The 25,070-nt window shown below is 41.7% G+C and overlaps 1 protein-coding gene across 2 annotated transcripts in view; it reads right to left on the bottom strand.

Moving 5' to 3' along the window:
* TAFA4 (TAFA chemokine like family member 4) overlaps positions 1-25,070 on the bottom strand; it is a 142,013-nt gene that overhangs the window by 22,930 nt on the left and 94,013 nt on the right. For both annotated transcript variants that reach the window (XM_045290023.1, XM_045290022.1), the window contains exon 3: positions 1,936-2,091. In XM_045290023.1, coding sequence (XP_045145958.1) covers positions 1,936-2,091 — 156 coding nt within the window. The remainder of the gene's footprint in view (positions 1-1,935; positions 2,092-25,070) is intronic.

Below are 25,070 nucleotides of genomic sequence, written 5' to 3'. Positions count from 1 at the left end.
ATAAATTCCTTTAGAAAATATTCTAACCTACAGAAGTAAACTCAGAGTCATTATCTTTAATACCCTATTGTGGTGAGTTAACTCTCCACTGTGCTAAAGTTCATTTATGTACCTTCATTCCCTGAGCCTTTATTTCAGCATCAGCTACCTTCGCCAGGGATAACCCTGCAGAGCACAGTGCTACTCTTGACACATTCAGCATTGCCAGGAGTTGGAAGCACTGACAATTGGGAGGGTAAATAAGATACAGGAAGACCCTGCCCTAAATCTGCGGATAGTCTTATCAAACAGGGACACAGTCAACACGTGCTGACAACAAAATAGAATTAAAGTCTTCGACTGGAAGTTTGAGGGGGAATTACGTACACAAAAGATGGGTAGGGGCAAAGTTATACCGGATGGTATAGAATTTGAATTTTTATCTTAAAGACAGCGGGAAGCCAGCGTTTTACATATGGAAAGGGCCACAGCCAGTTTTGTTTTCATAGAAGGCTACAGGAGAGAGAATGGAAGGATAGGAGTAATAAACTTGGCACAGTGAAGTGTGGACCCCTAAACGATGGAAATGGCATGGGGATGAACTTAAATTAATGCTTTCCTTAAATGCCTTTTTTTTAACAGTGCTGAAGCTCTTTAGCTTTCACAGGTCCAGGTCCACAGTCTATCTACAATTCCTAAGTCCCAAAACTCCAAACATAGAAAACATTATTTTGAAGCAGCAAAAGCTGAGTTATATGAACATGAGGATCTTTATTTTGCCTTATCTCATTCTACATGAATATTCATGAATTTCACTGCAGAAATATGTGACTATGGGTGCTGCCAGAAAGCACAGTAGGTTTCGTTAACAACACAATAAGCCGAAGCCACAGTAGACTCTGGCTCCCAGGGACCCAGGACAGAACGGAACCGCCCCCATTGCGTTTTCAAGTCTACGTTTCCTCGTGCAGAGCGTCTGGTGGGTTTGAACCACTGATAGGAGACCGTCAGCCACTGTGTCACTTGGGCTCTCATCCTTCTAAAATGTACTCAAAATATCAATTCAGGTACATATTTGGCCCCTAGGGTTTTGGATGAGAAATTGTAGACCTGAAAATGTCCAGTTTCCTTCCTGCTTCTAAAGGCACTTAAAATCTGCATACCACTTTTGACTATTTGGGGAGTGTGTGTGTGTGTGTTTGGTAAAGGAGGTGGGAAATCAGCTATTACTATTGATCTGGAGTTATGTTTGTGTGTTGATGCTGACCTTTAGATCTGCATTAGATCCATGGTATGTTCATTTTAAAGAGCATTTTGCCAATGTAGAGAAACTGCTAGCAGACTAACATTGTGTATCTGTGCCCCCTGGGGACTGACACTTACTTCTAACAAGGTGTCTGCTGGAAGGAGGCAGGGACATCAAAAAGGATCAATCCCAAGCCTTCACCTACAACCATCAACTTTCATTCATTTTTTTAAACCACCCACCCAGGGTTCTGCTATGGGATTTGAAGACTAATAATATATGATCCCAACCCATTCTCAGGGAAGTTATTCTACAGAGGCAGGGTGAGTCCACAATAGCAAAAGTGATGGCTTTTAAGTACTTATTAAAACATTAAACTAGAAATGAAGGGGAAAGGAGAAGGGAAAAAAACCAGAAGCTACTGAATGATGCAATGGAGGATAAGACTACACAAAGCATATTTAAGAAAACCCTGGGGATGAGTGAGATTTGAAGAGACAGGTGGATGAATAAGAATCTACTCATATCTCAATTAACATCTCTCATCGAGACTTAACTTATTCAACAAGAATTAATCTTGTTGGTTTAACCATGTCTGCTTTTAAATGACAACAGCCTAAGAGCCCTTGAGTTGCAAAGGCAAAATAGGAGGTTCTTGGTAGTTTTCAGTCCTTTTGAAATATTTGAGAAAGGGGCCAGAAAGGTCTTACCTTCAACACAAGATGGCTGTGCCCGAGTTGTGCCAGCCACCTGCCCTGGGAAGCAGGAACACTTGACCGTTTGGGACCGTTCTTCAATACGGTTCTTATTGCAGCATCTGTGCACAGCGACCACCTCACAGGTCCCTTGCTTGATCTGATGGTGGCCTAGAAGGTAACGAGAGAGAAAAACAGACCCGATGCTGTTAGGGGGCAGCGAAACCACCAAAACCATGAACAAAGACATCATTAAGTTTTCCAACTTCCTGAGCTATGCTTATGTAACGTTGTGGCTTTATTTTTATATGACAGTGGTCCTGTGGATTTTGTCTCCTGGTGTCACCCCCATGGTTAGGGTACCTTGCAGGGTACAAGCCTGCACTGGAAGATTATGAAGAGTTTGCAGAAGCAAGCTCGAGCTTAGCACTAAGTGGAATCACTCTCATGGCTGGCTGGACCTGAGTGAGCAATTCCCCCTTTTGAGCCTTCATTCTACTCACGTGGCAGCTCGAGGCAAGGAACATCTGACTGCTTACATGTTATGGACTGAGTTGTGTCCCCTAAAAAGATGTTGTGTTAATTCTGTTGGACCAGAGGAACAAATGCAGAGAGCCTCGTGTATGTATAGGAAAGAGCTCTATATCAAATAGTAATTATAGATTAAGGAAACATCCCAGCCCAGTCCAGATCAAGTCCATTTCTATATTAGCCTATGGATTCCTCTTCAGACTCACGCAGCACATGTAATGATACTGAATGCAGGAAGTTTACAGGCCAGTGGGTGAAAAGTCTTGTGGATCCAATGGCGGTGGAAGCATCTCCAGGGATCTGTTTGCCATCAGGGTGGCTCCATGTGGCTTTGTCAACAGGAATGTAAAGCAGAGAGAAGGAGTATGGTCCTCCTCCACAGAGAGAAAAAAGAGGAAGTTCCCAGAATCCTCATGAGAAGGCCATGCACACAAAGGCATCATTGGCTATAACCTGATTGACAGGCTAGATTCCGCCCCTTTCACTCATAATATCCTCAAGTTGACATGTGATTGTGTAACTACCACAGATGTGTTGAACTTCTCACCCCTGTACCTGTGAAGGTGACCCTGTTTCAGGTGGGTTCTGAACCTAACCCCTTTTTGAATGGTATCTTGTAAAACAGAACCGATACACATAGAAAACCCTGTGACAATTTGCCGGCAAACCCAAGGATGCCCATCAGATAGGACCCTCCCAAAGTAAGACAAGAAATGCCTGTTCTTTAAAGTCAGCACTAGGTAACTGAGACACCTGACAACTGTGGCATTCCACCATTCAAAAGCGCTCGTATGGGCCTTTGTACAGACAGGGTGAGCCTGGACCATCAACGGCAGAGAGCAGAAGTGTTGGTGCATCACTTCGAGTATACATGGCTTCTGTCTTGCGTGCTGCTCTCTCTCCGATCACTCACTCTGAGGAAGTCTCGCATGAGAGACTTGATGAAAAAGTCCTGTGGTGAAGACTCTTCCAACAGCCACACGGACTCCTTGTGCAGCCAGTTCCCTCCCACACGGAGCCAAAGTGAGTCTATGGGGCAACAGCAGCAGAGTGGCATAAGGGAAGGGATGTCATTTCCAGTATTACATCATAAATCAGCGATGCCTGTTCTCCGTCAGCACTCACACTGGGGGACAGGACAGGCCCGTGACATAAGGAACAAAAGCCTCTGTCAGCAGTCAGTCACAAGAGTGAGTGTGGGAAGACCCGCCAGCGCCAGCAGTCTACCTGCAATCTCACGAGAGACCCTACAGCAGAGCTGCCCAGGTTCTTGACCCTCAGGAACTTCAAGAGAGAATACATTTTGTAACACTAAGTATCGGGATAATGTTATGCAGTTGTAATGCACGCCAACTCAGACACCGCCTGGCTGGAGGGATTACCTTTGCTCAGATATAAATAATGTACACAAGATGGTAGAGGCAATGTTTAGACATTATAATGAAAGACAACATTTTTTAATACCCTCAAGCACCCTTGTGATTTTCAGATACACCCATTTACATATAAATCATTATATGAATTATATGGGATCTCATGTACTCATTAAAACTGGCTTCCCCAAGGACACCCACTGGTTGTTCAGCGTCTGCCTGGGTTCTATCACTACATGTGCTTCAAAGCAAAAAACTCACTTGGACTTTATCATCATGCCCTTCCCTGTCAGGCCATTTTAAAAGTTGGGAGCAGCGAAATTCAAATACTAACGAGAATAAAAATGAAGACAAAACTTCACTTGAAAAACACATAAAGGTAGCTGTGCCTAGAAGATTCAAACTACTAGACCAGTGAGAGAAAGTTTTCAAACTATGATTAAAACTATAAACCTAACTAAATGTTCACAAACGAGTGCTGATTTCCCCTGGGAAGCTGTATCTGATTGAAAAAAAAGCGTCATTACAAAGTCAGTAAAATAACATGGGAGTTTAGCACTGAGTCAGCCGAAGAGTGAGGCTTGGGCAGGGGTGGAGATTCTTCTCATCTCAGATAAGAACCTTTAGGTCAAACGTTTGCTGGCAGCTCGTCAGCAACTGCCCTCCCTGCTGGCCATCAGGCCTTAATTGGATTATTAAATGACCCTGGAATGTCCCTAATGGGAGCTGTTCTAAACCTGATTTTTTAAAAAGCTTTAGTAACATCTTGAATACTCCACTCAAGGAGTGATTTAGATGTTCAATGATGTCGTAGTTTGTTTAGAAGTGTGGTATTCATGAGTGTACAGGGTTGACTAAGGCCTCCCCAAAATTCATGTCCACTTACCCTGTTTCCCCGAAAGTAAGACATCCCTGAAAATAAGACCTACTTACAGTTTTTCCTCTTGCTGAAATTTAAGGCATCCCCCTGAAAATAAGACCTCCCCGAAAATAAGGGTTTGGATTGTTATGATGATGTTCCAGAAGATGATGACATGACTGTCATTGAATAAATGAGTAAATGTACCATAGATTGTTGTACATGGAAATAATGGTAGTATCAAGAAATTCTTGATACTGTAGGATTCACAGTTTGTCTGGTTATGCTGGTTTGTGATGACAACTACTACCGTACCATATACAGGACAACTACTACCGTACCATATACAGATAATACATTTCCTTTTATTTTATTCAACAATAAATGTGTACCATATTCTTCTTCATGGAAAAATAAGACATCCCCTGAAAATAAGACCTAGTGCATCTTTGGGAGCAAAAATTAATATAAGACACTGTCTTATTTTCGGGGAAACAGGGTAGAACTTCCAAATGTAACCTCATTCTGGATGCAATTCACTTAGGATCTTGAGATGAAATGATCCTCGAACTAGAGTAGGCCCAAGTTCCAATGAGTGGCTTCCTTCTGTGAGGAGAGGGGCACAGCAGCACGGAGGCTGTGTGAAGACAGACAGGTTGGCTTGGTGCATCTGCACGCTAAGGAAAGTCTGTGCTCTCAGCAGCTAAAAGAGAGGCACAGAGCAAACTCTCTTCTAAAGTCTTCAGAAGGACCCAGCCCTGCCCAAATCCAAAATGTTGAGAGAATATGTGTCTGTCATTTCCAGCTACCAGGTTGGTGGTATTTTGTTACGACAGCCCTAGGAAATGGTAATCCACTAATACAAATGTTTGTTGTGTTTTGCTATTCCAGTTGAGGATCTCGTTCCATACTGCCTCCGAATATCTAATTTTCTAGTCCAGGACTGGTTTTCTGACCTATTGAATCAACTTCACTAATTTGAGTAGGCTTCAAAAAATTTATGGAAAAAGTATCTTTCTAATCCTCCCCTGCCTCCCGCTCCAGACTTTTGGAAGCCCTTACAGTGTCCCAGTTGATGGCATTTATAATTGGTCTTGCTTTTCTTTATTAGAGGTGAGCAAGAAAGCAGTATCTATCATAATTTCACAATGGTTTCTATGATACATTGAAGTCATTGCTCTGATTCCTTGCAAAGATTAACCTGTATGACATCAAAAGTATTATGGGGCTAGTACTACTCTTACTCTTTTTACACATTTGACAGTATTACAGAATTTATCCAGCCTGTCGAAGGCTACAGAGCTAGAAATGGGAAAAAGTGGAATTTGAGTTCAAATTCTAATGTTCTCTCAAGATCCAGAGAAAACTTCCTTACTTACTAGCTAAACATAGACCAGGTAGAGCCAAAATGGTGCCCCTGCTGTAGTGAACACAAAACAGCTCTGTTTCTCGGTGAAACATATCATAGAGATATTACCAGAAATGTGTACAGTGGTCCTTTGAATAACAGGATGTCTCATCTCTGTCATCCAGAGCTCCTTGCAAACAGGAGATGAACACTTGAAAGGATCGAGGACATGAGGCCAATATGGACTACATGTGGAAATCACTGACTATACTGCTTGAGCAGCGCACACTCTACCAGCATACCAGCACAGTGTAAGGGTGGTGATGTTGGATGGGAAAACAATGAAATCTGAATGCAATCAAGAAACTTGGCTTTCACGGTAAGCTTCCTTGTTCATTATGCTTGGTAACAGCCACTTCAAATAAATTCACAACAGTGAATTTTCCCTCTTGAACAGTAGGGAAATATTTTGGTTAGGTTTCATCTTGAAAAATGAAGCAAGATTCATGTAGAGAATACCTTCGGAGTAAGTACAAAGTGGTAGTCGAAACTTCTCACAGCAAACAACTTTAGAGCTTAGCGTTCTGAGAATAGAAGGCAAAGGTATCTGGGAGCATGGCTATTTTCTGACGGAAGAATGGCCAGAGGGAAAATAAAACCCCATCATATCTTTGTACTGTTCATCCTTGTCAGTTTCTATTTATTTAACCAACACTTAGGTAGAGCATAGTATGTTCCAGCCACTGCTATCTACATTTTTTTTAAGCTGGCGAAACTTAAAATTATTGCCTGATTCACACCCATACTTCTGAATTCACACAATTACTTCTGAAATTGTAATCGAGTTGCCTATTTTCTTTTGAAAAAGCAGACTTAAAAACATGGGCATAAAATAACGTGGGGGGGGGGGGGGGGGGGGGGGGGGGGGGGGGGTGTTAATGACCATCTGGTGATCTGCCTGATGATGATTACAGCCAAGAACCCTTCTGAGGTAGCTCTGCTCAGTGACACCTGCGGTGTCCTAAGTCCCTGGAGCCACCAAGGGCACAACTGAAAGATGTTGAGGAACCTCATTTCTCAGCACCAGAAAATGATGATGTAGATGCCATCAAGCATCGTGTCAATCCTTACGACCAAACAGGTGGCTCCGGAATGGCTTTTAGAGGATGGGTTATCTGGAGAATAGATTTCTCAGATGCATATAACTTTTTTTCTTATTAAAACCTGTGAGAAAGTGTTCCAGTAATGGGGGAAATCCCATTTGTGCCCATGGAGCTCTCCCATTATACACACAGAAAGCACATCTGAAACAGGACGTCTTCAGTTAAGACTGCTTGAAGGCTGAGAGAGGGAGCGAAGGCGGCAGATTAGAGGGCCTCCTTCCTGCTATTATTTCCCTTGAATCCTTTTCCTTTTGTTCAGCTCCTTTCTCCCCCTCCTCCTGTCCAGCACCAGAGCATACACCCTTCGAAGGGCTGCCTCACACCCCACTGATCTTCTAAGACCGCATTTCCGGGATGGAAGAGTGATTTTCTCTGTAGCGTTCTCTGCCTCTCTGGAAGCAGGGCAGAGGAAAGAAAAGGCGGGACATGGGTTTCATGGCATTAAAAGCAGGGAAGGAGATCAGAGCTACTCATCACCACTGGCAAACATGCCTCACATGTTCCTAGTTGGGGTTTCCTTATAATTCTAAACTTTCTCCGCCAAAACCAACCCTACTGTGACTGTTAGTAAAAAATGGAAATGTCAGAGAAGAGACGTTAGACCCATGACAGGGGGATCATCGGCAGGGCAAACATGTGATGTCACTGTGGAGTCTCTTTTATAGACCATGTCCTCTGCTGGGTGCTGAGACTTGAGCAGAAAAATAACAAAGATATTTTTCCCTACTCAGCAGATAGAAGTGTGTACAGAGAACTGTGGAGGGGCCACATCTTCCCTCCTCTGATTGCACAAGGGGAAAGGAACACAAATTCCACATCACCATCAGCAGAGAACTATTGCTATGAGGCTGGGTTCAGGCATGGCCTACCCTCCACCTTTCCCACCAATTATGACACCAACTGTCCCTCCTAGAGCTCTCTACTTTTTCAGTTAGTTTCAATAATTACAATGGCCACGCAGATAATTCTCGTAGAGTTACAGGGTTTAAACAAAGTTAACAGGTTACAAAGGCTCAAGAAACAATTAGTCAGTGAGGACATCCTCTGGTCTCTACCTTGCTCCTGTAATGCTACAAAGCTCTTTTCAGAGTGTCAATAAACGTCCAAGTCTGCCAGGAGCCTCAACCTGAAAACGCTCAATGCCTCTTCCTTACCTGGGCAGTTCAACTGGGCAGTCCTTCGATCTCACTGTTCTCACAGATGAGCATTAGGAGATTTAAATCCAACTGCCTAATGAGCATGGGAAGGCGCCCTCGGAGGGCAGTGCCTCAGCGCTGGGCTGCTCTGTGAGAGCCAGGCTGTAAGTCTTGAAGAAAGCACAGGGTGGTGAGTCTACTCTGTTCTACAGGGTCTCTAGGACTCGGAACCTACTCCAGGGCAGGTACACGGTGAGCTCTTTGAAGCACAGTGCTAAATAACATGCTTATTTATCTACATATCTAGTCAATACATATTGAGTAATTATTTATTTATTCCATGACAGTCACTCCATAAAACAGGCCAAATAACTTTCTCTGAGTCATCTGGTTTAATAAGGAAAGAGAATAAAAAGTAGATGACATTACAACATTGAGTAAAAAATTAAAGTAGGTGAAGAGCAAGTCAGAGAGATATTGTGGGAAGGATGACTGAAGGTGTGTGAGAGACAGGAGGGTGAATGGGGAGATTAGCCAGGACTTCCTGGGTCACTGTGAGCATTTGGGCTTTTATTCAAAGTGAGTGGAGAACTCATGGGGGGTTGATCTTAGAATGACCTGATACAGAATAAACTAAGAGGATCAATTGTGGTAAGAATAATAGACTGAAGATGAGAGTGGAACCAGGACACCAGGTCTGCCGCAGTGATCCAGGGAGAGGTGATGGTGGCCTGGAGCAATGTGCTAGGTAAGACAAAGTCAGATTCTGGATGTACTGCTACGGTAGAGATGAAAAGATTTGTTGATAGATTATATATGAGGTGTGTGAAGTAAGGAGTTGGTTTTTGTTTTGAACAACTGTAAGAAAAGAGTTCCCCTTAAACCAGTCAACTAGGAATTTAGATATTCAAACTTAGATGACATGATAAAATGAAGAGCCATATTGGGTTATGAATGGGGCTGCTCACCACAAGACCAGCCGCTCTATGGAAGAAAGATGAAGCTATCTGTTCCTGTGAAGATGTACTTCCAGCCTCAGACACCCAGACGGCCAGTTCTACCCTACCCTAGGGTCACTGTGGAGTGGTAATCAACTTGATGGCAGTGAGTGAGTTTTGAGATTGTTTAAATATGGCTCTTCTATCCAGGTCTTCGTAACTCCCACCAAATCCCTGGATAGCATCATACAAATAGGATGGGTCAAATACTAATAGAGGGTATAGTCTGTTTTATAATTCTTTGAGGTCTAAGAGAATGATCTCAAACCCAAGGAAGAGAATCTCATGACCCTCAAGAAAGAAGATTGTGTAAGAAGTGGTGGAGGCAGCAGCAACTAGACCACAGACTACAGTAGAGGAGAGGGTCGAGGCATGTCTGATTTCCAGCTAGTGGCCTTGGGCCGGTGTGGAGCAGGATTCTCCTTTTTCCCTGTGAGCCATAGGAGTTCAAATGTGGCCCCCACACCACTTGAGCGGCTGATATGTATCCATGTGACTGTACTTATATGTCAGATATTCCGAAGAAAGGGCTAGTTTGAAGATGAGCTTTGTCCTTCACTGACAGACGGACATGGCATTTAAAGCCAAAAGGGAATAACTAGAGCTGGAGGAAAAATAGCTAAGGCTGATTTCCTGGTTAAGAGATAGGAGGCGTTAAAAGGAATGGCTAGTGGCTGATAAAAAACAAGGGTAAATGAATGGTGTTCCAAGTGAACAAAGGCATCCAGTAGAAGGGAGTCAGCATGTTGAAATGCTGCCACAAAGTTAACTGTGATGAGCACCAACGGATCTGCCACCAACACGTGGTGGCGTACAAGAAAAGTTCCCGTAGAACGATGGAGTGAGCTTGATCACAGTGAGAACAAGGGAGCATGTGAGTGAGAAATCGGAGGATAAGATAATTAGAGCAATGTTTTGGAAAACACTGGGCTGAAACGAGAATGAATGAAGTGAGAATGTAGCTGAAAGGATATACAGTTGTTAGAAATTAATTTTTGATATGAAAAACTACAGTATTTTTGCATGCTGATTTACAAGACACAGTAGAAAAGAAGCAACTGCCATGGATTTGTCTTTCAGAGGGTAAATGAAAATGGGAATCTGAGCACAACAGAGAGACAGGCTTCTAATACCAAACTAAACTCGTTGCCGTGAGTGAATTCCGACTCATGGCGACCCTGTCGGACAGGGGTGAACTGGCCCTGTGAGCTTCCCAGGCCGTAACTGCTGATGACAGTGGGAAGGCTGGTGGTTTTGCACTGCTGGCCTGTTGTTACAGACCAATGTGCAGCCATAATACCAGGGCTCCTGGCCTGTTAATAAGAGCATGGAGAACTCATGTATATTTTTCCTTCTTCATGCTGTTATGCATCTTACCCTTCGGGAGGATGATCTAGAGGGAACATGTGGGGAGGTTCTGACAGAATTTTCAATCTCAGAAACCTCAAAGGGCAGTTCTACGCTGTTGCTATAAGTCGAAATCAACTCCATGGGAGTAGGTTTGGGTTTTACATGCCAAATTACACCCAAAGCATTCCCTACTGCACACTAGTAGTTATCCTGTCGACTGCTCGGAGCATCCTTCAATGCAGATAATACAGAAGATACAAAATTTCACTAAGTCAATGAATGTGATATTGGAAAACCACTTAAAGTCACAGAATCTTCACCTATGCCCAAGAAATACAATATATCTCCCAATTTGACTGAAGGAGAATTTCTAATTTTCCTGGAAGTATTTTACGAAAAATAACTACCCTTATTTTGTTCTAAGAGATATTACAAGTAAAACTTTTTAGTAACATATTTTTAAAAACCATATATTCTAAGCTTACCACCCTACCAGACACTTCAGCTTCTAAAATATCTAAAAATGCCCTACACCAGCAGTCCTGTAAACCTTAACAATGCTTTCTTTTCCTCGTCTACTGAAAACTCACTGTTCTACATGGAAAAAGTCCCCTATCTTTGTACTATTCTGTCTCAAGAATATTGTCATTAGAAGATAAAAGAACTTCAAACATTTTTTAGAAAAGTGGAATTAAAAGATACTGAGTTTTTTTCACAAAATTTTTGAAGCCCCTTTTGTACAAACAAGAAATAACTACCATTTTAATTACATTATAAATGATAAGTTAATTAATAATAAACTGTCAAATGTTAAATTGGGGTACTATGTACTTTTCAGTGGACCAACTCTTCCAATATTTCTTAAGAATTTACTCAAACTATGACTTATTAATTATAACTTCATGGACTAAAAAGGTGAAATGCTTCACATTAAGGGGTATCAAACCAGAAACAAATTGTATGCAAAACAAATCTTTCAGGGCCACTCATAGTTCTTAAACCATCTCTCTCTTTATGTCTGCTCACAAGTAAGTTTGGCTTTCTAACCCTGATACTTTACTGAACATTAAAACAGAGAAACCAAAACCATCACCATCAAGTTGATTCCAACTCATAACAAACCTGTAAGCCTGCCTCATTGGGGTCCCAAGGCTGTAACCTTTATGGAAGCAGACTGCCTCCTCCTTCTCCGGTGAAGCAGCCTATGGAATCGAACAGCTGACTTTTCAATTAGTAGCCGAGTGTTTAAAAACTGCACCACCAGGACTCCTTGTAAAGAAGATTGGAAATAATAAGTTGTAAGACATGATCTCTGTCCTTAACTGGTGGTGGTTGGGAGCCTTACTTTCAATCAACAAGAATTAGTTCAGTACCAAGATGCATTACAGAATATCCTTCTTCTTAGGAAGTACAAGGGAGGTCCAAAACAGTTCATGGGAAAATTCCATGATCTTCTAAGTCCATGTTTACAGGAACATTGTGAAGCCCCTCTCACCTCCCATATATATGGTTTGCCACTAACTTTTCAAAGATTTCAGAAGAAAAGAAAATTGGCAGGTATACTTAAATTAATATCTTATATATGGTCTCATTCTCTCACTGTCAATGCTGACTTAAAGTGACCCTGTGAATTTCCAACACTGTGACTGTTTACAGAAGTGGAATGACCAGTCTCTCTCCCTCAGAGGTACTGCTGATGTTGAACTGCCGACCATGTGGGCCGTAGCCCAAGGCATAACCACTAAACCATCGGGCTCCCTTTCAAATGGTAGGAATGTTAATAGGTAGTAGTCTGGTGAGGTGTACATATACAGATGTGCACTGTCCTTCCAAGAAACAACTGACAGACATCCCAGGCTTTTCTGCACGCTTCATATATTTACAACTGTCAGCCAGGTACTCAGAAAGTGGCTGCGTTTCTCTTTGCCACACTTTCCAAATCTGCCAAGGAACAAATCCTCAGGGGTTTGATGTAAAAGTTAAATGGCATTAGTGGTAATAATAAATATGATCATAGCTATTAATGTTCCTATTATCATTATTCCAATCTAACTTTTTCAACAACTACTGAACTAAGAAGATGTATGAATAAATGGGAAGATAATTGAATATAACTCAGAATAAAGGAAAAGTAAGTAACTCCTAGGAACAATCATTTTTATTACAATGACCCCTTACCCAACTGATAATTCATTGAATTTGAGAGTTATTCATTGTTCATTTTCCCCACTTGGTAGATGAATACCAGCTACTCCTCAACAAGTTTTCCTCCAAGGCTACCTTAAACCCCGAGTTCTCCCATTAGCAGCTGTGACAGGTGTTTTGTGCCAACATGGCACCTGTAAGACTGTATGGGTGGAGTTTAGCCTCTTAATCGGGTCACGGCTTGATGACCTCCTTTGGAGAAGTGACCGAGAAAAATGGCTCTCTGGAGGCCAGCCCCCCTCTCTCTCTGCCTTCCCCGTCATGCCAGCGAGCCACTCTGAGACCTGCCAGAGCCCTGAGATGGATCCACAAAACTTGGCCCCCTGCAGCCTGGGATCTTCCTGCATTCTGTATCATTGCAGAAAGTGTGTGAGTCTGAGGAAGGACTTGATCTGGGCTGGGATGTTTGATTGATGCATAATTACTTCTTGATCTAAACTCTTTATTATACATATGTGAGTGTCACTGAATTTGTTTGCTTAGTCACCCTGGCCTAGCACAGCAGCCTGTGCCGAATTTGGACATCTCCAATGATGTGAGGCACAACTTCCCTCCCAGGCACATCTGACTGCCCTGGGCTCTCTAGTCACTGTTCCTCTGACACTTGGTTCTACTATTTATAAAAGCTTCCATCTCAGCAGGGCCACTGGGGGACAGAAAATCAAATTAAGTACCTTCCTATGCCAAAGCCAAAGGCTTGCCCCCTCAATCACCACCGGCAGCTTTCGCCAGCAAGGAGAACATACTTGCCAAGGCACAGCAAAAACCTCTCCACTTGGAGGCAACTGAGGAAGTAGAGAATTGACAACATTGTGCTTCATTGGCACCCCCCCCCCCAATACACTTTTTAGAGGCAGGAGAGACAACTGAATGGGCGCTTCATGAGAAGAAAAAGAACATGCGGAGCGAAGTGAAATTGCCCGTGTTCAATTTCAAAGAACCTGTTACAAAGGCGATATACAGAGAGTTAAAAGATAAAAATAAACAAAGGGATTTGTTTTAGACGTTTCAAGTCCCTTTTTCAGTGTTTGTGGTTTCGACAGCACTTCATGCACAGGTGGATGAATGTCTCATTTGTTGTTCTACTCAATGCAGAACAATCTCAATAGAAACAAAACCTCTATGATGTGGAAATTGGTGATAAGCTTCCATTTGTACATGCAAAATATAAAAAACACCTGCATTTTTAACCTTTTCTCTTAGGAAGTTTTATTATTCTAAGTAAAATAGTCTCTAGCAATAAAAAGCATACTTTTTGTTATCAACGCTAATACTTTGTGTTATTTAAAATCCGTCAAACATATTTCTACGGGAAGTTCATATGCATCATTACTTATCAAGTCCATAGTTAAATATCAGGCTGCTACCTCTGACATGGCAACATGGACCTTGCTCCAAATCTTTAACATACTCCGCAGAGCACTTCTAACTAGATTTGAATAAAACGTGTTCCAGCTGAAAATAAGAACCACCACAATGCTTATCTCCGCTTCTTCCCAAGATCAGGTTCAAGCCCACAAAAGAAAGAACACAAATGGAGGCGTCAGCATTTGGGAGACAGGGACAGACGTGTGGAGGGCTGAAAGCAGGCGGGTTAGGAGTGAGTGTCCTAGACCGGCAGACGTAGGAAGGAGATACTCAGGAAACGAGGCTCTCCGATGCGACCGGGCCTTCAAGAGTAGGTTGGCCACCAGTACACTCCACGACCAAAGACCAAGCCCAGTCTAGAGCTACACCTTCCAATCTTCCACAAGGAGCGACGAGATTTGGGGAAAGTCTAATATTAAAGAACCAGAAAATAAACAGAGATGGAAAATAATAAAGGGACAGAAGAAGACCAGCGAATACTAATAGTTATTAGTACAAGGGAAGGGGAGGAGACGATTAAGCACATAGAATACCAGGCACCTGCTAAGGGATGATAGGTAATACATCGTACTAGATACAAGGGGGCTTCAAAAGTTTGTAGACAATGGAATAAAAGTATAATGGGATTTTTCTACAAACTTTTTAAAAGCCCCGTGTATATCTGATATATATACATATATATGCTGCTATCAAGTTGATGCTGACTCATGGAGACCCTAAGACAAGGCAGAACGGCCCTCTGTGAATTTCTGAGACTGTTTACAGGAGTAAAAAGCCCCATCTCTCTGCGTCAGAGCAGCTGTGGTTTCAAACTGCTGACCTTGCAGTTAGCGGCCCAATGTGTAAACACTGCGCCACCAAAACTCTACAACCTCCTATATATTAGATCTAATTTTATGAGTGTATTAATTTATTCTCTACCTGAAAAATTATACAGATATGGACCATAAATGAGGAGATGAGCTTTCACAACATCATCTGTTGAACACCCCGAAATACCATGTCTCTCATCCAGGTATTCCATCTGGATAAGTCCATGTGTTGTTGAAAAAGGGTATTTGCTCTGAACGAAACATTAGTCCTGCCAAATTCTATCATGCAATCTCCAGCTTCAATTCTCTCACTGAATTCCAACTATCGATCCTCCTTCTTTGTTTCCAACTTTTACATTCCAAGTCACCAATAATTCTCAATGCACCTTGACTGCATGTTTGATCAATTTCTGACTAAAGCTGTTGGTGGTATTCTTCAATGTCTTCATCACTAGCTTTTGTGGCTGGTGCATAAATTTAAATAATAATTATATTGACTAGATTTCCATGAAGGTAGAAAGATAAAATCCTATCACAGAGAGTAGGCCCAAACCAACACACACCTTTATAAAAAGACTTGTTGGCATAACAACAATGACTTAAACATTTAAACGTGTTGGCAAGGGAGGAAAGCAATATTACCACAGGGGGTATAAAACAGTAGGCTCTCAAAAGAAACACTGCCTGCTAAGTCAACAATGAAGTTATTCAGAATTTTTAAAGCAAACTATTTCTATTCCCAAGAAAGTATCACTCGAGTGTGAGACAGAAATGGTTTAAGACATTGCCTCAAAACTTTTCAAAAACCAGCATGTTAGGAATTTACTGGAGGACCTGTAAACATGAAGGAGTAAGGACAGAGAAACTAGACCCATGGAACAATGGCTCTAACACAAGAGTGGTGAAACAAAGCTTAGGGTCTGTGTTTCAGCCACTCACAAAAGAAGCAGCAGCCAGAATGGAGAAGATCTCTGGAACTCAGGAGCGCTTGACAGAATGCAAAGCCACGGTAGACAAGATAAACAACGCTGCGTCAGGAAGAAGCTGTCATTTGATCTATCATAATAGGAAGTTAATACATAAGGTCGGAAACTAATGAATCAAGGAATCAATGTATATGAATTCTGTTTGAAAATTGGTTGTTGGTAGTAAATCAAAAGACCTAAGAGAGAAAATGTAGCTGCAGCTACAAAGTAGACTTGGAAAGGTAGGGCAGTTGATTTTTAAAATATATGAGTATTGAACTGATCATTGTGTTAGGCCGAGTTGACTGGAGAGACAAACCCAAGGACACTCATATAAGTGTAGGAGGGAGCTTTAGGTCAAGAAGTAGTTATATACCAAGAAAACATCCCAGCCCAGTCCAGATCAAGTCCTTAAATCCAATACTAGCCCATAAATCCCTCTGCAGACTCACACAGCCACAAGCAATGATTTAAAATGAGGATGATCACAGGCCAGTAGGTAAAAGCCTGGTGGATCAAATGGCAGGGGAAGCACTCCATGGTTGGGCACGACCGGCCCGAAGGTGCAGGCATGGACAGCGGGCGATGTCCAGGACCCTCCTCATGAGGAGGTCATGCCCACAAGGAGCCATCATCAGGCTGTGTCCAGATTGACAGGCTACACTCCACCCTTACACTGCAAGTTGACATGAAATTATGTAACTACCACAATAATCGACAAATTTAGTCATATATTTTTAAATCCTAATCAAGTGATTTCTCAAGCCACAGTATCATGAACACAAAATGTGCACTCACACACATAGGATTTGACACTTTTGCATTTGATAACTATCTGTGGGCTTCTCTACTATTTTGTAATTTTTTCTTATAATGCCAAGGGTGTTTTTTTTGTTTTTTTGTTTTTCAAGAAAATAAATTCATTTTCTTAATGTACTACCTTTCTTTGCAGATTTACAAAAATACCTACATGCACATGCAACTCCTTACAAGAATTGTGGTAAATAATGCTTGTTCAAAGCAGTAAGACACAAATCAAAATCCCACTGAATACTGTTCTAATAGGACCTAATAATATTTGGCTAATACTTTCCTGAACACCATTCCATAGGTAACAAGTTCCATGAGATCAAAGAAAACAACTCTCTAAGTCATGGGTGGACCCCCATAATTAAATTGGAACTAATCATTTCTTCTCCAAATGACTTTTTCCATTAACCAGACAACTATTGCTCCCAATGATGAGTCCAGTAAAAAGAGTGTCTGCTAAATTAAAAAGCCATGGTTAACTTCAGCTTAGTCATTGTATTAGTCTGGGTACTTTAGAGAAACAAATCCACAGCAACTCACATATAAGAGAGTTTTATGTAAAGAAGGTTTGCATCACAAAAACATCCCAACCCAATGCTGCCCAAGCCCACAAGTCCAACATTAACCTATTAACCCAACACCAATCCACAAAGTCCTCCACCTCACCACAAAACAGAGGCAATGATGCCGACTGCAGGAGGAAAGCTGAGTCAGTGAACGAATAAGCATCTTAGCACTAGCAGGGGTCTCCACACGGCTGCTCCAGCACCCAGGGCTGCATCGGGATGGGTCCATGTGGCTTCTCCTTGGGGATGTCTTGTAGGAAGTCAATCTTGCAAGCTGAAGCAGGGAACTGTTAAGGCAGCTGCACCCTGGTGCGACCATCACAAAGCAAGAGACCCGAGAACTAGAAAGGCGAGGCTCACCACCCATTTATCCCTCCGCCTTTCAATTAGCCCCACATGTGATTATCGGCCAGGCTGGCACAATTAACTAACTCAGTCATTCTCACAAGGGTCCATAACCAGAAACCAAACCGACTGCCATCAAGTCAATTCAAACTCAACATGACCGGATACTAGTGCAGAACCACTCAGTTGAGTTTCCAAGACTATACAGGAGTATACAGCCTCGGCGTCTCCCATGTATCATCCAGTAGGTTGGACTGCTCATGGTTCCATTAGAAGCCAATGTCTCACCCGCTGTGTCACCAGGCTTATTAAAGGGTACACAGTATCTCCTATTCAACAGAGGGAAGTATCCCCAGTAAGAACAGATACTTTCCGATTGTGGAATGATTACCACCTCATGAAATTGTTAATGAAAATGTGGGTTGCAAGAAGGAGGCTGTTAAACAGTAGTAGGGCTTAAGAAAAGGCATGAAGAACAGAAAATTAAGGCTGAAGATCAATAGTGATGAAAGACCTAACAAGTGAGAGACATAATTTTGCAAAAGCAAATAACAACCTGTTTACCCAAAAGTAGTCTGTATTCCAAAACTAAGCATCTGGATAGATAACTGACCTTGCTTCTTCATCTACAAAATGAACAAAAACATTTACACTAGGCCGAGACATAGAGATTGGAAAGGCTAGCAGTACAATTGAGGAGCCCTTCCCCAAGCTTCATTTCTGAAAAAAGTACAAATACTTGGAAAGGAAGCTTCTGGAAGGAGTACCTTACTCCTAAAAACACCTACCAAGTTCTATCAGCAACAAAAGATTGGTATTTCCAACTATACAACATGTCTATGGTATAGTGTGAGTCTTACAAAAACTTTTCATTGTGCAACAAGGACTATAGCAATGGTAACTGCTCCACGCTTCAGTAAGAGACCACAATGTCACGGGTGCTTTAATCCACATTATCTTGTTTGAAATAGCTCTTAAGTTGAAGGAAAAGGAAAAGAAGACATGAGCACAAAAAGTTGCCTGTGGAGAGGAAGTCTCCCTCAATACTCTCCAATCTCAAGCGGCAACAATATAAAATAAGACAGTATGATTAAATGGACTACCTGTAAAAATTAGGGGTACAGCCTGAATCCTGTCTTTCTCTCCATTAATAACATGCGACCGGAAACTGATCTTAAGATAGACTTGCAAAGCAGTAGCATAAATATGAGTTAATCCACAAATGGTTTGCACTCAGCTAGAAACCCACTTGGAAAGAAATAACTCTGAATCAATATATGAGTGTCTATTTTGCCAACCTGGCCGATAAACACATGTGGGGTTAATTGAAGGGCAGAGGGATAAATGGCTCAGTGAGCCTTGTCTTTCTAGTTCTCGGGTCCCTTGTTTTCTGGTGGTCAGACCAGGGTGCAGCTGCCTTAGCCACTTCCCTGCCTTAGGTGGCAAAGCTCACTTCCGGTAAGACATCCCCAAGGAGAAGCCACATAGACCTGCCCTGGTGCAGCCCTGGGTGCTGGAGCAGCCGTGTGGAGACCCCTGCCAGCGATGATATGCTTACACGTTCACTGACTCGGCTTTCCTCCTGCAGTCGGCATCATTGCCTCTGTTTTGTGAGATGGAGGAGGACTGTATGCATTGGCGTTGGACATATGGGTTAATGGGTTAATGTTGGACTTGTGGGCTTGGGCAGCACTGGGTTGGGATGTTTTCTTGATGCGCACTTAACCTTTATATAAAACTCTCTCTTATACATGAGTTTCTGTGGATTTGTTTCTCTAAAGTACCCAGACTAACACAATAAAAAGTAGAACTTCAAAAAGATCATATAAGGAAATCCATTATTTGGGGGAGCGGGGGTGGGGGGGTGTAACTGATATTTTATTAGTTGTTCTAAGGATCAGTACAGAGAAATTATAAGCAATTTGTACATAATTCTTCTTTGTTGTTGTTCGGGGTCACACTGCAGGTATTTCTGATGTTTGGGGTTAGATGGCCCAGGCAGCTTGTCCACTCTGCTGCCATTGGCTGAGGATATCCTCGAACACTGACTTAGCTCAGTATCCACAGCCAACAGAAGACAAGAGCTCTGCTCCAGTTATCGTTTAATTCCATTTTTCCCATGAAAAATTTCTGAAGCTCCCTCATATAGTGATGCACAACAATATTTATTCTAGTGGAAAAACCAAACCCAATGCAGTCAAGTTGGTTCAACTCTTAGTGACCTTATGGGACAGGGTAAGGCTGCCCTGTAGGGTCACCCAGGCTTTAACTTACCCAGAAGCAGAATCCCACATCTTTCTTTTGCAGAACTTTTGATTTGCAACAGGGTTCTAAACCACTGTGCCCCCGGGGTTCCATACATACTGTCGGTGGATAAAAATGTAAACAAAATAAAGGTACTATGAAAAAAAACATGAAAGGAGTCCTTGCGGGGCATTTGGGAGAGTGCCTTTTATAAAAAATTGCAGTAAAGAAGTCCTTTCTAATAAAAACGCAAACCTAACGTGGCAAAAAAATGCCAATGAAAATAAGTCCCAGCACAGGAAGGTGTTCTTCTTGTACTTGGTATATAGACAACCAGAGAAGCCACTCCCACTCGAACAAAAACATACAGATACTCTACCGAGTCATAAGAGAATCAGAAAGAATTCAGGGAAACTAAATTCCACAGGGCACGAGCCCCTCTAATGATGGTAAAAAAGCTGAAGTGTTCGACTGCACAAGAAAAGGCGACCACAACCTTGAGCTTTTTACAGAGGGTGCATGAAACATGTGCACTCCCAAACCAAAAACAAACTCACTGCCATTAAGTCAATTCTCATAAAAGGCAAAATCTACTTGTCACTAGGGAACAGAAAAGCCCACTCATCTCCAGGGGCCCACAACGTTACAAAGCAGAGATCGGTTGCCACTGGGGGTGCTGTGGCTGGAAGTATACTCATCCATTGGCCATAGACAGTGGAATCACATATAGAAACTCTCAAAGAAAAAATTAGCAACCAAGTATCTGAACGCAAAAGTATAACATTTCTAGGTCAACTTGTAAAACGAGACCAAGCTTACAAGAAATACTAAGGACCGATAATGAACAACAGTAGCAACCTAAGATTAACATTTATTACACCACCAACCAGAAGTCAGCCCAGATCTATAAACAGCCAGAGTAAAACAAACCTAAAAGGCTAAAAATATAGACCCAGATATATCAATATGTAAATGTAGACAATGACAGAGTAAAAAGAAGTCATTAGAAGTGTAGCTCAGAATGGCCAGATGGAGACAAAGTCGAGTCCACCTGAAGGCAGAGCAGCCTGTTTTAACGTAGGGGAGAAATAACAAATGGCAGTGTAACCTCAAAGAAAATTAATAAACCTTCTCACCAAAATGCTTTTTTAAAAGCTTAATAAAGTTGATCTAGAATAAATGAAGCAGTAAGAAAACACAAAGAATCAATAAGAAAATGACTTGGTTCTTTGAAAGAATTAACAAAGTCAACAAACCAGTGGCAAATCAAAGAAACGAAAACAAGATGCAAATACCTGCTATCTGAAATGAAATCAGAAATGTCAACCAAAATAAAAAGCATGGTCACTAACTATGAAGAAATACATTCCACCCACTTTGAAAATCTAGAAGAAAGGGTAAAGTTTGCAGACACATACAGTCTACCGAACACAGACGGAAGTGAAACCTGGAACAGTTCCTTAACACAAAAAGAAATAGATTGGCTCATTTGGAAACTTCCAACCAAATACAGAGCTCCACGGCTAGCTGGCGTCAGAGGCAAAGTCCACCACACATCCATGGGCAAGCTAACACTAATTGCATCTAAGCTCTTCTAAAGTATAGAGAAGAATGAGATACTCCCAAAGCCATGGTATGAAGCGAGTATAATCCTGATAGCAAAACCAGGCAAAGATATCACCTAAAAAAACAAAGGAAGAAAATTAAATCCAATATCCCTCCTGAACATACACGTCAAAATTGTCCACAACATACAAGCCAACGACACCCAACAGCATATTAAAAAAATAATAGATCATGATCAAATGTGATTCATTCTAGATATAAGAGGATGGGTCAGCATTAGAAAAAGGCTCACAGTCATCCGCCACCTAAATTAGGCAAAAGAAAACACCCCCATGACCAAGTCCACCTCCACAGAAAGACATGTGACAAAAGCTAACACACATTCCTAATTGAGAGAGAAAAAGAAAACAAGAACTCGACAGGAATAAAAGATATTCTTGAACACAATTAAGTGGTACATACAAATCTAAGTGCCCACATTAATCTCAAATAAGAGAGACTGAAAGAATGCCTCTTGTAAAAGGAAACAAGGTGTGTATGTCCTTTATCACACCTATTCAACATTGTGGTTCTGTGGTGGCTTACATGCAGTTGTGATGCTGGAATCTGCACCACGGGAATTATGAATGGCTGCGAAAACTGCCTCCCAGTGTGAGAAGAAGAGCTCCCAGGTTGGGAGGTGCTCCCAGGACAACTGGGGAAGAGCCACTTCCTCAAAGTAAAATTGACATCAACGTGACAGGGATGGAGCCAAGCTTTCACCTTCATTTGCTGATGCGACACAAATGGGAAGAAATAGTGACAAGTGTCCATTAGTAACCAAGACATGAAATGTACAAAGTACAAATCTAGGAAAACTGGAAGTTATAAAAACTGACCTGGAATATAGAAACATTGATGTCTTTTGCATTAGTGGTTTTGCTTCTCTAAAAAACACGCCTAACACACTAGCTGACTGGAAGAGATCTATGTTTGTTCCCATTCTAAAGAAATGTGACCCAACGGAATGTAGACATTGTTGAACAATATCATTGCTATCAAGCCATATCAAAAGCAATTCCATCAATACAACAAAAGGGAGTTGCTAGAAATTCAAGCTATACTCAGAACAGGATATGGAATCATGAATATCACTGATGACAGCAGATGGATCATGGCTGAAAGAAGAGAATCCCAGCATGATGCTTATTGACTGTGTTCATTGGCTACACTACCGCATCCCACTGTGGGTCGTACGAAACGATGCGTGACTGTGGGACACTGAAGACCTGGAAGAAAGTATGCGTGGTCTGCTCCCAGTGCTCTGACCCCAGGACTTAGCAGCCCATCCCTAGTGTGAGGCAAGCCTCTGCAGTCAGAAAAAGGGAGGAAACACCTCAACACACAAAATTCCAGGAAGAACGTTTCTCCAAAGCACATCTGCTCCCCCCCATAAATGCTTAGACAAAGTTGTGTCATAAGAAGCTTAACTCCTTATGTACACAGGTAAAGTATGCTTATAGTAAAGGATGTTTGCGCCTCTTGTATGTTTTGTACTCCCCGTGAAGTACTCTCTTGGAATGCTTGGAATACCAAGACTAGTACATTGCCCATGTGTTTGATGTATATGATTAAGGAGAGGCTTGCATGCCTTCTGAGCTACAAAAATCCCATTGTGGAATAAACTCTGGGCTCTTCTCACGTCTCCTGAGAATGGAGTTGAGTCCCCTTGACCCCCTTTTCTGCCTTCTTTGTCTTCTTTCATTGCATGCGTGGCCCATTCAACCGTCGGCTGGACCCCATAAATGACACTGTAAAAATGGGAAATTCTGAACACAGTTTTGCTCATGGGTAACTTGTAAATAGACAAAAGGCACTTGTTTTTGTAGATTCAAGGGAATACCCTATGGTTTAGAATCAGGAAAGGTGTGCATCATGGCCATTTTCCTCTCACCATATTTAGTCGATCTGAGTAGCTGAACTACATGAAGCAGAAAAAGGCATCGGAATGGAGCAAGACCCATTACTGTGATACGCAGATGACAGGACCTTGCTTGCCGAAATGAAGCACTGGCTGACGGGGATCAAAATCCACAGCCTTAAATGAGATTTATAACACCTGTAAAGAAACAAAAATAACCACAACTGAACCAATAGACAACATCATAATAATGAGACAAAAGATTGAAATTGTCAAGGATTTCATCTTGCTTGGATCTACATCAATGCTCATGGAAGCAGCAGTCGAGAAATTAACTGCAGTGGGCAAATCTGATGCACAAAACCTCTTGAAAGTGTAGAAAAGCAAAAATGTCACTTTGAATACTAAGGTGCACCTGACCTAAGCCATGGTATTTTCGATCGCTTCAGATGCTTGTGAAAACTGGACAATGAATAAGGAAGAATTGATGCATTTGAATTCCGGTGTTAGCAAATAATATTAAAAGTCACATGGACTCCTAGAATAAACATATCTGTCTTGGAAGACATATAGCCAGAATACTCCTTAAAAATCAAGGATTTTAAGACTGCATCTCACATACTTCCAATGTGTTATAAAGAGAGACCAGTCCTTGGAAATGGACATAATGCTCAGTGAAGTAAGAGGTCAGCTAAAGAGAGGAATCCATCAATGAGATGGAAGGACATTATGCGAATGACACAAGACCAGGTAGTGTTTCGTTCTGTTGTACATAGAGTAGCATAAATCTGAACGGACTCACAAGGGCCTAACCAACAACATTCAATATTAAGCTGGAAGTAACCAGAGATATAAGGCAATAATAAAAATTTTAAAAATTAAAGGGATCCCAACTGGCGAAGTAGAAAGAAAACTCTCCCAATTTTCAGATGGGATTATATTATACATAGAAACCCTCAAAGACTATAGCAAAGAGATTACCTGGAGTAATTTGAAAGATACAGCTAATGGTCTGGGACAAGATCAACAAATAAAACTCAGCCAGACAACTTTGGCAAGATAGGAGACTATGCAAACAGGCTACACAGACCTCCTACAACAGAATCAAGCAGTCCAATGACACAGATACAGGTGCTAATCCTGACCCTGAGCTTCAGAAGAAAGGATAAACATTACCCAAATGGGTAAAAACTGAAACTCAACTATGTTCTGTCAAAAAACCCTACTCTAACTATAGAGATTGCTTAAAAGTAAAAGAAGGGTAAAAACGTGAATCAGAGGAAAGCTGAAGTAGCTCCATCAAATAAATTAAAAATGGGATTATTAAAGGCAAAAAATGAAATTCATATCATAAAGGGGTTAATACAGCCCAAACTAATAGAAAAATCCTAAACGTACATGAATCTTAATACCGGTTTAAAAACACACATAACACATTGAATTGAAAGAGAAATAGATGAATACATAAGTATGGCTGAAGACTTCAAAACTCAATTCTCCATAATTAACAAGAAATAATCAGCGACTGACTGAAATTTATGGAACAACACTACCCAATACCATCAGAAAACACTTAAAGGCCAAAGGAAGTTTCACTAAGCTAGATCACGG

This window comes from Echinops telfairi, unplaced genomic scaffold (assembly GCF_000313985.2).
Source record: "Echinops telfairi isolate 266 unplaced genomic scaffold, ASM31398v2 ScPeMD7_31;HRSCAF=116, whole genome shotgun sequence".
NCBI classification, from domain to species: Eukaryota; Metazoa; Chordata; class Mammalia; order Afrosoricida; family Tenrecidae; genus Echinops; species Echinops telfairi.
This window is presented reverse-complemented; position numbering and strand designations above follow the sequence as displayed.